A 9,869-nucleotide genomic window follows, 5' to 3' on the forward strand; every position below is an offset into this window, starting at 1 on the left:
ATCTTTAGAATCGAGTACTATTTCAAATTTCACATAAAAATCATTCTTATGTTTCAGTCTTCTTTTTTTCTATTTCTTCTCCTGTACTCCTCCATTCTTTTGTTATTCCGTTTGTTGAAAGACAGCTTTTGATATTTCTCTTTCACTATCAGACAGCCGTTCCCCCCTACTTTTTTCACTCATTTGCTTTTGTTGGCCCTTATTACACTCTCCGGTACAGGAATGAAGAACTCGATTTTTTTTTAATGAACTGATTCACAATTTGAAAATGCAAATTTATTCATTGAAATCACAATATCTCGGTCATACAGAACTTAGAATTTATGGTATATCATTCTGGCGGCTTTGACGATTTGCCATCCCGTTGGTGAATTAAAGTCCTACAAAGTTATTTAATTTTTTGAGTTAGCTTAAATAGAAATTCTCACTTTTTCAATAACGATTTTATGCCAAGTAGTGTAGTTGTTGTTCTTCCCATTGAAGAACGTTCCTTCGATTCTTGAGGTGCCATCGAAGAATGCATATGATGTTTTCAGATCGTACCCTCTGAAACGACGCATTTGGTAGTCGAGTGCATCCTCGTCACTTGCTGTAATTTTTTGAAAGCTTTACAGATTAATTTGAATAAAACGCACGATCGTATACTTTGAACAGCTTTATGAATAGTTGACGATTATTTGTTTTGATAGCGCCTTCTAAAGCATGAAGTTGGTTTTGAAGATAGGTCAGCGCCCAACCACATTGCTTGGGGCCATCGCTAGGAGGTGGTGGCCCTCCGGAGTAGGCAGACACAGAGAGTACAATCGAAAGAAGAGGAATAAGATGCATTCTGTCGAATGATGGGGTGAGGAGAGTCGAGAGGGCTGGTTTTAAAGGCGGCGAGTTAATCGAATACAGGGGGGAAACTCTGGGAACGAGGGGTCTCGATTAGCGTTTCCTTCATCCATAAAAACTATTTTCTTTTTCTGATTTTTTATTGCTTCGAAAGATAAGAAAAGACGAAGAAATAACTTTGAAAAAAAACATTGGCTCAGATCATTGGGGCAGTAGCTTACGGTGTTACTGGTCATGGGGTCATGGGGTCATGGGGTCATGGGGTCATGGGGTCATGGGGTCATGGGGTCATGGGGTCATGGGGTCATGGGGTCATGGGGTCATGGGGTCATGGGGTCATGGGGTCATGGGGTCATGGGGTCATGGGGTCATGGGGTCATGGGGTCATGGGGTCATGGGGTCATGGGGTCATGGGGTCATGGGGTCATGGGGTCATGGGGTCATGGGGTCATGGGGTCATGGGGTCATGGGGTCATGGGGTCATGGGGTCATGGGGTCATGGGGTCATGGGTCATGGGGTCATGGGGTCATGGGGTCATGGGGTCATGGGGTCATGGGGTCATGGGGTCATGGGGTCATGGGTCATGGGGTCATGGGGTCATGGGGCCATGGGGTCATGGGGTCATGGGGTCATGGGGTCATGGGGTCATCAGGTCAATACATAATGAGGTCACTATGTCTTCGGGTCATATGGTCATGAGAATATTTCATGGGATCATAGAGGCTATTAGTCTATGGGGACACTATGTTATGGAGACACTCATGCGGTCACTATAATGGGAACAAGTTGACAAAGCCGTAACTAGATCATGGGACATGGATTCCATGACAAAAATTTCAAAATCTTTATTATAGATTTACATTGTATTTGAGTTTGAATCTGTTCGTGGGGATCGTTTACCACAAATCATTCCGTTTTGCTCGCTCTTCCTTTCCGCACTCGATGGCGACTTTTTCAATGTAATAGAACTGATCCATTTCGTCCTGAAATATAAAGTTTTGTGATTTTGAAAAGTTGGAATCTAATTTTAAAAAAAACTGACCCATTTCACATCAAAAATCCAAGTATGGACGTAATTGAAAGTCGGATTTCCACCGCCCTCCATAATTGGCTCCGAGAATGTAGTTAGACGGAATTTTGCAATGTCCTCTGCCGGAAGAGTGACGTCAGAGTCATACTTGAAGTTTACATATTTTACCTCATATTTGTGCACACCAAACAATTCGATACGCTCTGAATGTAGTCAAAATTTTAATCAAATTTCCAAGGGAATAGCTCACTAGTATTTCCAAAATCACAGTACGCAATCTCCAAAGATCCTTTTTCTTTGACGTACTGATCAACAAAATCAATGGCGGAATGCCATGAGACAGGTTTCAGAGTTGTTAAATGGTCGATTTGACTTTCAGAAACAACTTCTCGGATTGCCATCAGCGACTTATCCTTGAGCTTAAAATCCGGGGAGCACAAAATGTCAAGAGCCACGATGGTCCAGACACCTTGATCATTCTGCAAAAATTGATCTTGCCAGATATCGGGTGTGATTGAGTTATGGGGTCAGTAGGTTATGGGATTGCTGAATCAGCAAGGTCATCGGGCCATCGTACCATCGGGCCAATAGGTCATCGGTCATGGAGGGACAAGGTCGTAGGGTCATTATGCCATGGGGCATTAGGTCATGGGGTCCTGAGGCCACTACGTCATGGGTTCACTGAATCATGAGATCACTGAACCATGAGGCCACAAAGTCATTGGACCTTAAAGTCATGGAGTCATCGAGCCACCAGGGTATGAGGTCTGTAGGTTAGGTCAAGGAGCATGGGTTCACTAGTTTCTGGGGTTATTAGATCATGGGGTTATGGGGTCCCTAGACCATGGTTCATTATATCATGGGGTTGTGAGGGGCATGGGACAATAGGTCATTGGGTCATGGATGCATGGGGTCACTGGGTTATGGGGTCACAAGGCCATTGGATCTTCAAGTCATAGGTTCAATATATCGCGGGTTTATGGGATCACTAGGTCATGGGTTCACTAGGTCATGGGGTCATGGGGTCATGAGGTCATGGGGTCACTAAGCCACGGAGTCCAAAGGTCATTGTCCATTCGATCATAGAGTCACGGACCTCAAAGTTATGGGGTCAGGCTATGGGACCCCATATCGTAACTTATTTGCTGTGAACATGAAATTCCACTCGTGAACATCGGCATCCGGTTTCCGTCCGATTTGAAGTTTCATTGTGATTTTAGCAGTCACCGAATCCGCCGACATTTTCGTTGTCTCGATTCCAAACGTGTCGGTGGCGTCTTTTTTGAGATGCCACATTTCTCCGAAACGTTTGTACCAGGAAAGGAATTGAGCTTCATCATACGCCACTGGATCGGCTTTTCCTTCATGGCAAATTGTGACTTTCACGGCGCTGGCATCCAAGGCTGGAAGCCATGAAGTTGGAACTTTTCCTGCTTCATTTTTATAGATTCCTGGCGACAAAAGTTTGAAGAAGAGCTCGGTGGTCGGGTGGGATTCCAAATTTTGAACCACATTTTCTGTTTGATCACTTTTCGATTTCTCAACTTTTCCTTCGACTTTACAGGTTCCTCCTTGAGAGACATGAGTGATCGAATAGACGCTTCCTTTGTCTTGATGGGTGAACTGAAAAATGAAAAGGATGAGTGTAGATGAGTCTCTCTACTTACTGAGAGGGTCATCTGGATATAATAGGATAGAGTGACATCCTGATCTTCGCGATCCTTGGTTTTGAAGTTCATTGTCATGTGAAGAGTGTCTCGATCGGTTTCTATGATGTCCTGATGCCAAGAATCCTCGTGTCTCTGTTTGTGATTAGCTGCATTTTTAGATAGCGATTTTAGGTATTGATCTGAAATAATTTTTTTTCATAATTTTCTTTTTACTGTAACCTACATGCATTCAATTTCTGGCCATCCGCACAAACTTCGGCAGTCATATCCGGATCGGAAATTGTACGAATCAAAATCATGGCATCTGTGAAATGGGTGTTATCAGAAGAGGATGCTTCGTGGAACGCTTCCATGACCATATCAGCGGTTAATTGCTTTCTTTTCTTAATTTCATCTTCTGGAAGGTCTGACCATGTTAGGTACTTCTCGTCGAATCCTGAATATTTTTTTTTGAAGTTCGAAATTGACGCCAATATACCTCCATGAATCCAATCCATATTTATTGTTCCTTTGGCACCGGTCCCTTTTGCTGTCCCTGTCCCTTTTGATGGAATCGGCAAATATCGTTTACCAACATTTTTCAGAATTTGGGGAAGTTTGAAGGAGGCATTAGCGTTGGCGATGAACGCAATGAGCAGCAGAAGGAGACCTGCTCGCTGGAACATTTTCACGATCGGAGTTTTCAGAAAACTTCGAACTGATTTTGGATTTATTGATTCAGCAGTATTGAGATTGGAAATTGGAGCAGCACGAGAAAATTGATAGGTTACGTTACGGATTTTTCGAGAGAGAAAAATGGTTGTCGGGGTAGGGTCACGAGAATAAAGCTACAGTAATCCCTGACGACAGCATTTTAAAGGAGGGGTCAGGAGATTTTTTGAAGTGTTTTTCTAGAAACTCTTATAACTTCCGAGAATTCTCTCAAATCGTTTTGAAACTTGTTTATTTGAATTTGACAAAGTTAGAGTTTGATAATGAGTACAATCATGATAGTGTTCCTTGAAGTGTGAAATCTGAGTTTAAAGGCGCATATGGGGTCCGAAAAAAAAAAGAAATTTCAGGCAAGTAGGCAATTGAATAGAAACTGGGGTTCCCATGAGTGGGTGGATCGCCCCTCGAATAAAAAATTAAGCTTTATAAAATTCAAGTTTTATTTACTTTAGTTATCTTTGGCAAGGTTATGGTGACTCGAGTAAATTCACTTTTATTCACTTTCGATGTCTCTTTCCACGAAAATTGAAAACCATGTAGTTCGCATCAACCGGTATGCCATCTTCAAATTCGATGCCACATGACATTCTGATTTTTGTAATGTAATACATTTGGTCCATTTCGTCCTGGGGATAAACATTTTAAGAAACGTTTTTAACCCAAGTGTCTGGAACCGCTAATTATTTACGCTGAACATTTTACATTTGATACTCAGCCAACGATCAAAAGGTCACGATTTCTGATAAAGGTTTTTGGACCGCTGTGTCTGAAACTAACCCAATTGATAGTGAAAGATCACTCGTGCTCATAAGTGTATTCTGGATTCTCAACGTCCGCCTGGGAGATGGTTTTGAAATGGAATTCATTTCTATCTTTAGCTGGAAGCGAGGGCTCTCCTTTGTCAAACCTTGGTGAACTAAAAAGTTGTATCGCTGTTGTCTATCATAAGCGAACATGTCGAGTTCAGCTGAAATTTGCAGTTTCTGTATCTGTTTGAACGTTTACAAAACTTATTGACTCCATTATCTGAACGCGCATCACACCACAACATTTTCACTTTTCCATTTTTTGTGAAAGCCTTCACAAACTCAACAGTCGTCCACCATCTCGGCGGAATCGCAAACTTCTCCATTTCCTCCACATTTTCCACAAATCTTTCGCAATGATCTTTCGAATATGAAGATAAGATTCATCTTTGTACTCAACGGCATCATTGCACAACACATACAAACTGGAGAGCTCCCAATCTTTACCGTACTGAAAATGAAGAAAAAAAGAAAACGGTGGGATATTTTCGATCACTACATGAGTAGCAACGTATTTGAACTGCCAATCACGCTCAGGTGCATCCTTCACTGATCGCGTAACGAGTTTCATGGTAACTCGACCGGAAATGAATTTGTCTCCCATATTTAAGAGTTGATGGGTGAAATGAGAAGAGTCAGGTACTGCCCACATTACTTCAAAGTGTCTATACCAGGAAAGGAATTGTTCTGGAACCAGAGTTAATGTCATCATGACACATATTTCCTCTAACCTTTTGTATATTCAACTTCCTCAACCTTGTTCTCATGACACACGTTAATTTTAACAGAAGTTTTGAGAAGTTGCAAAAAATGAGTTGGAAGATTACTGATATCACTATCAGTCCAAGCTGGGAACTTTGGCGCAAATGCTCCCTGGAACCACATGACAGTTGCATTTTTATCATCGGCCTCCAAGTCTCTAGGTTCAAATGGGACCACTTCTCCTGCATTTGCACACGTTCCAGACTGTTTGAGCTCAGAAATGTGATAGTATCGGCGTGAGTGAAACTGAACAAATGAACAGTTTTTTTTTCTGAGACCTATTTATCAAAACATACAGTAGCAACCATTTTCACACACCAATCCAACTTCACATTTGACATTCCAGTTTTTTTCCGGCAATTTGAAGGAGACATCGAAGTCCAGCGAATTACGATCCGTTTCTTGGAGTGTATAGTTTAGATTTCTTTCCCATTTGAACGAATAAAGTTTGACATTTCGTTTCATATACTTCATGAATTGGTCTGGAAGAGCTGGGGAAGGAACGGCAGAGTCGTCAAGTTGGTATTTCTGGAAATTCGTACTTTCTGATTTTCCCTCAAAATTTGATCATACAGTGAATTTGGTGCCATGAACCGTGTTTTTATGTTTCGTGAAGAGGTCAATTTGGTCTGGAAACTTTCATAATTTTTGAAATTTTAACGAAATAGCTCACTTTGTTGCGGCAGCAGAGGTTCTACTGCACGACCTCAAATCCAACAATACTAGAGCACATCTAGAATGACACAAATAGTCATAAACACAATTCTCCAACTAGTTAACGCTACATATTTGGCGTGATCACTCCCTTATCACCATATCAGATCGAGAGCATAATCGTGGATATGCTGAGGAGATGCTATAAAAGGAAGCAGTATCGCCAGTATGATGAGACATCTGAGACAATGGTCACTTCCAAAGGATCTCCACAACACTGGACTCGCTGACGAAGGATCCCAACAGCTGATGATCGCGGATGAGCCAAACAACCGATGCCACATCTTCATGCTACAACCTCCTCTCCGCTGCCAAAGAATGGTTTATCTTCTCTCTCCAATCTGGAACCCTCATCTGGTGTTCATCGTCTCTTGTCAAACTCCCCTAATACAGAAGCTTCAAAGATCCCGAATCAGAGCCCTAATACAGCAATAAACTAGTTGTAGAATAACTAATGTTCCTATCCTTGTACTTTCGCTCCGACACAGACTCACCACCTAAGTGAAACACACTTGTCTTTGTTACCGTATCCTTGACACAATCATTGAGCTCCACGTTTCCATGTTTTGTGAAATATTGAATAAATTCAACAGTTGAATTCCAAGGTGTATCGTTTTGATATTTGAGTTCGTTCACAAATTGAGCAGCAATGATATCCCGGATATTGATCAGAGACTGATCCTTGTATTGGATTGAAGCATCACATAGAACATCTAATTTGTTAAAGTACCAAGTATTAATTTCCTGAAATATCAGTCTCTTAGAAAAGTTAGACAATTTTTCCCATGCACTAATCCCAGCAGCAAATTTGAATTCCGACTTATGAACATCAGCATCTTCTGTAGTTCCCATTTGCAGTTTCATAGTGACTCTTCCAACTAATCGATCCTCTTTTATTTCAATGAGTTGCAGTTCAAAAGTGTCATTTGCATCTGGTTTTCCTTGCCACATAATTCCAAAATGATCATACGAACTATGAAATTGGTCTTCAAAGTAATTTAGTTTTCGATAGACAGTTGGCATATACAGATGCAAAAAGGTCACTACGTAAAAACTGCTGAATCTGGGTCATTCAAGGACTCAATGACACTAAAAGCTAGAAAACACATTGGGCCTTTTTTTTGAAAAATTTCGACCGATTTATCGAAAACTGAGAAACGAAGAAACGAGTTTATGGGCCTTTCAATTTCACGTGATTTACATTAAAAACCAGCGAAATTTTTAAGCAGGCAATATTTGCCTGTTTAAAATTTAAACCGGCGTCAAACGCCGCTTTCTTTTCGAGAATAGAATTTACGTTTTGGTTCACCAATATCCCCTCACTGTAGCTTCAATTTTAATTATCTCAGTTCTTATGAACGATAGCAGAAAACCGTCAACTGATAAAATGCTCCAAATGTCAAGAAAAACATTTTGGCAGTTAACAGTTTGATCATATGTTTCACAAGAAGTCAGATAATTGAGGTTAAAGAGAGAGAATGGGAATTATAAAATGTTGGAACGAATTTGGTATTTGAGAAGTTACCACTAGTCTTCCATTAATAGTTATTGTGATTATGTCTGGATTGAGGTTTAGTTCAAAAGTAGTTGTTTAGCTTTTTAGAATTTAAAGTTGTAAACTTTGATTTTCGGGACTTCAGAATGCAGGTTTCAAAAAACTCCGAAGATTAGTGTTCTTGACATTTTAAATTTCAAAAATTTAGTAATGAAAACTATTTTGATGGTTCAAAAATGTAAAGAATGACAGTACAAAACGATGAAAACACTGAAATTTCCAGGAAATTCGAAAATTCTTGAATTCTGAAAATTCGAAGTTCGGAAACTTTCAGGAAAGTGTAGAGTTTCATGAAATCCATAAACTTTCAAAATCACACAAACCATAGATTTTTTAAAATTCGGAAATTCTGAAATTTCGGAAAACATTTTTCAAAAGCTTCAGGCACCAGGTTTTCAAAATTTCAAACAGAATTCCAGAAGTAATAAAATATCTCGAAGGACTAAAAATATCAATTTCATTCCATTTCCCTGTTTCGGATCGATCATCTGTTGTTTTTTTTTCTTTTTCAATCTTTTCTCTATGAAGTATTTACTATTGAAAAATTCATCTTTTAAAAAAGCGGCGTGTGGCGCCAGAAAACCCCATTTTGGCCAGCCTAATTTTTGTTATCTACTGTCTATTCAATAAAACGCTTGGGAATNNACCNNCAANACCCANAAACAGGNAAGGGGGATNATTANGTGGACTGTGTAGAGATGCTTTTAGGTCAGCGACATTCTGCAGTATTACCGTTCAATTGACTACCAACATGGGATCAGGATTCCATGTCAAAAATACACACCAACTCAGACTTACTATCTCAAGAAGGCTTATCGGGAATCGAGATATGCTGGAAAGGACAAGACAACTTATTTGGTCAAAAAGACGCGGCTCTTGAGGAATCAGGTATTTTATACTTTTTGTTTGGGAAAGGGATACTCCCCCCAAAACGTAATCGTCAAGAAAGCAACTAATTTTATCGATTTTTGAGAGTCTTCATGATCAAAATATAGTAAATATGCAGACGGTCGTGGCCTAGAAAATTCAGCGTGTATTCCACGAGGACAAGTATATTTTCACAGATTATGAGTTTTTTAGAACACCGCTTTCAACAGAATTTTCTAGACCACCGTAGCGGATGGCCTAGAAATGAATTAACATTCACTTGGGTTGTTTTTTAGTTCTTTTCACCATGATATTTCACCATCAAAATAGTCGAATTTTCCTGGTAACTAACTTTCGCACGTTGAGTTTTCCAAAGTTCGCCTAGAAATGGTCTAACATTCACCTGGAGGGTTTTTAGCTCATTTACTTTGGTGGCCTACGAAACTTAGCTTGCGATAGTTAGGCAACCATGGGAAATTGCCTATAAACCTCATCAGGTGCAAGTTAGGACATTTATAAACTAAAAAAAGATGATGGTCTAGAAAACTCAACTTGCGAAAGTTAGGCCACCATGATAAATTGCCTAGAAACCGGAACATTTCTGGACTATCAACTACGGTGGCCTAGAAAAATGATGTTGAGAAAATGAGGTCTCGCTGTTACACAAAATTACTGTCTATTCAATAAAATGTGGGCTCAACCGGTATGCCATCTTCAAATTCGATGCCACATGACATTCTGATTTTTGTAATGTAATACATTTGGTCCATTTCGTCCTGCGGATAAACATTTTAAGAAACGTTTTTAACCCAAGTGTCTGGAACCGCTAATTATTTACGCTGAACATTTTACATTTGATACCCACCCAACGATCAAAAGGTCACGATTTCCGATAAAGGCTTTTGGACCGCTGTGTCTG

At 40.1% G+C, this 9,869-nt stretch overlaps 4 protein-coding genes across 4 annotated transcripts in view; 1 reads left to right on the forward strand and 3 right to left on the reverse strand.

Moving 5' to 3' along the window:
* Positions 1 to 314: 314 nt before the first annotated feature.
* On the reverse strand, positions 315 to 828 carry CBG19559 (the record flags this gene model as incomplete). Its single annotated transcript, XM_045242828.1, has 3 exons — positions 315 to 380; positions 429 to 589; positions 636 to 828. The coding sequence occupies 3 exons, from the start codon at positions 826 to 828 to the stop codon at positions 315 to 317; spliced, it is 420 nt and encodes a 139-aa protein (XP_045096811.1).
* Positions 829 to 1,068: 240 nt separating this feature from the next.
* On the forward strand, positions 1,069 to 1,611 carry CBG19558 (the record flags this gene model as incomplete). The annotated part of the gene is made up of 1 exon (XM_002646822.1): positions 1,069 to 1,611. One exon carries the CDS (start codon positions 1,069 to 1,071, stop codon positions 1,609 to 1,611), a length of 543 nt encoding a protein of 180 aa, XP_002646868.1.
* Positions 1,612 to 1,731: 120 nt separating this feature from the next.
* On the reverse strand, positions 1,732 to 4,200 carry CBG19557 (the record flags this gene model as incomplete). The annotated part of the gene is made up of 7 exons (XM_002646821.1): positions 1,732 to 1,818; positions 1,878 to 2,068; positions 2,116 to 2,344; positions 3,093 to 3,488; positions 3,533 to 3,714; positions 3,759 to 3,971; positions 4,014 to 4,200. 7 exons carry the CDS (start codon positions 4,198 to 4,200, stop codon positions 1,732 to 1,734), a joined length of 1,485 nt encoding a protein of 494 aa, XP_002646867.1.
* A 539-nt stretch (positions 4,201 to 4,739) lies between these two features.
* CBG19556 overlaps positions 4,740 to 9,869 on the reverse strand; it is a gene marked incomplete at both ends in the record, with an annotated part of 10,551 nt that continues 5,421 nt past the window's right edge. The window contains 7 exons of the mRNA XM_045242829.1: positions 4,740 to 4,872; positions 5,024 to 5,213; positions 5,335 to 5,503; positions 5,552 to 5,739; positions 5,784 to 6,060; positions 6,133 to 6,342; positions 7,054 to 7,272. Of these exons, the coding sequence (XP_045096810.1) occupies positions 4,740 to 4,872; positions 5,024 to 5,213; positions 5,335 to 5,503; positions 5,552 to 5,739; positions 5,784 to 6,060; positions 6,133 to 6,342; positions 7,054 to 7,272 (1,386 nt within the window). The remainder of the gene's footprint in view (positions 4,873 to 5,023; positions 5,214 to 5,334; positions 5,504 to 5,551; positions 5,740 to 5,783; positions 6,061 to 6,132; positions 6,343 to 7,053; positions 7,273 to 9,869) is intronic.

Source organism: Caenorhabditis briggsae (genome assembly GCF_000004555.2).
Source record: "Caenorhabditis briggsae complete genome, chrII, whole genome shotgun sequence".
NCBI classification, from domain to species: Eukaryota; Metazoa; Nematoda; class Chromadorea; order Rhabditida; family Rhabditidae; genus Caenorhabditis; species Caenorhabditis briggsae.